The 1876-nt window shown below is 62.7% G+C and overlaps 1 protein-coding gene across 1 annotated transcript in view; it reads right to left on the reverse strand.

Annotated features, from left to right (window-relative positions):
- The window catches only part of POFUT2 (protein O-fucosyltransferase 2), a gene marked incomplete at its 5' end in the record, with an annotated part of 10379 nt that overhangs the window by 3974 nt on the left and 4529 nt on the right, over positions 1–1876 (reverse strand). Inside the window, one exon of the mRNA XM_011380827.1 lies at positions 498–568. Coding sequence (XP_011379129.1) covers positions 498–568 — 71 coding nt within the window. The remainder of the gene's footprint in view (positions 1–497; positions 569–1876) is intronic.

The raw sequence follows: 1876 nt of genomic DNA on the forward strand, positions 1-1876 counted from the left end.
CCCTAGGGGCAGCCCAGGCACGAGTCCGGGGAGCACGGCTCCCACCGGGGGCCCCTGCTCGGCCCGGTCTCCCCGCACGAGTCCCACGACCCGGACAGGGCAGGTCAGCGGCTGCAGGGGGACGTGACTCCCATTTCTTTGGGCTCCTGACGCAGGGCAACGGTGCGGGCGCCCCGGGACGAGGACGAGCCAGTCGCGCTATGATTAGGTGGCACCAGGGGCACCGCCCTGCACGGTGAAGCAGGCGCACAGGTCACGGGCACAGAGTGCGGTCTGCGGAACACAGCCACGCCGCCTTCCTTCCCAGAGGTGAGGCGCCCTGCACAGCAAAGCTGCAGCTCAACAGCAAACCGGGGGACCACAAGGACGGCCATCGAGCCACCGCGGGAGGCCCACGGCGGGGCGTCCACACCCAGTGCTGCCCGGAGCCTCAGCGTTCGGCCGGCCAGGCGGAGGGCAGGAGCCCCGGCGTCTGAGACGGACGCCCGCAGCGGCACTCACGTCCCAGTACTCCTTGCCCCCGTAATGGTCGTGCAGCAGGTTCTCGGCTCTGTCCAGCATCACGGACCTGGTTCAAACAGGAGAGGGGGTTTGACTGTAAAGAGGACCATGGGCTCGTGCTCCAGAAAGCGGCGTCAGGGAGGGGCCGGGGCCGGGGCCATCGGGATGGACAGAGGGCACTGCCTTGGCTGGGCCACCAGGGAGCCTGTGGGCCAGTCACTAAGGAGTGGCTATCTGGCCATGCACACCGCGATTCTGAGACGGTCTTTAATTCCCGAGTAAGCCCAGTGGCCGTGACGTCCCTCCGTCCGGCCCGATCCAGATGTTACCAGGCCAACTGGTGACCGGCAGTGTAAAGGGGAACAGAACAAGGTAAGGGGAGCAGAGAGAACCCGCAGCACCCAGAGGGGTCATGCCCGACGAAGGGGCTCCCGCCAGGAACGCGGAGACGGTTCAGAGCCAGGCAGCCTGCCAGCCCCCAGGGAGGCCACGCAACAGGGGACGCCACGAAGGCTGAGTCCAGTCTTTACTCCTGCTCTAGAAAGTGGCCTCGACACAACAGGGACCAGGCATGCCTTGTCACATGTGTGCTTCTCAGGCCAAAAGCTAGTCCCTTCTTCAGGGACCCGCCAACTCCTGCCTGCAAAGCGAAGGCCGAGAGGCTGCACTTCACGAGGTAACCGAGCCCCTGCAGCTTCAGAGGGGACACTCCAGAAACAGGCCCACGTCCACGTGGGGCTGGGCAACCCCATGGCACATGGCAGGGAGAGAAGGCATGTCACGCCAGGGGGCGGCGACGGGGCCACGTCAGTCACACGGAGCAGACCTCAGCAGTTAGAGTGAGGGGTGGACGCTTGCACTGCCAGGGCGACAGGCAAGGACTTTTAAGAATACCAGGATGGTGAAGATAGGACTAAGACCCAGACGCCGTGAGAGAAACAACCGAGAGAACGTGAACACACAAAAACTAAACCACCTGTAGAGACAGAAACTGGTGAAAGGTTTAAATAAATGCTCTATAGAAAAACGTTCCAAAACAGCTGTTAAACGTGCCTCACTCTGAAATCACAGAAACACAACCCAACAGACCAGGGGCCCCTTCTGCCCCCCAGCGCCAGAGCCCGCCGCGCTCAGCCCCAGATGGCACCAGAGGGCACACGCCCCGTGGCCCGGCCACTCCTGCTCTGGGTGTGGGCCTCCGTTTTCACCCCCCACACCCGTGCAAAAACGTTTCCTGTTTGTTGCACCAACAACCAGAACCAGCCCAAGGCCACCAACTCGGCCGGTTCAGTGAGTTCTCACACATCTGTGCAGAAATGACTGTCAAAGGACATGGGGACCTCTGTGGGTGCAACACCCGAGACACATCATTACG

This window comes from Pteropus vampyrus, unplaced genomic scaffold, assembly GCF_000151845.1.
Source record: "Pteropus vampyrus isolate Shadow unplaced genomic scaffold, Pvam_2.0 Scaffold406, whole genome shotgun sequence".
Taxonomy (NCBI): Eukaryota; Metazoa; Chordata; class Mammalia; order Chiroptera; family Pteropodidae; genus Pteropus; species Pteropus vampyrus.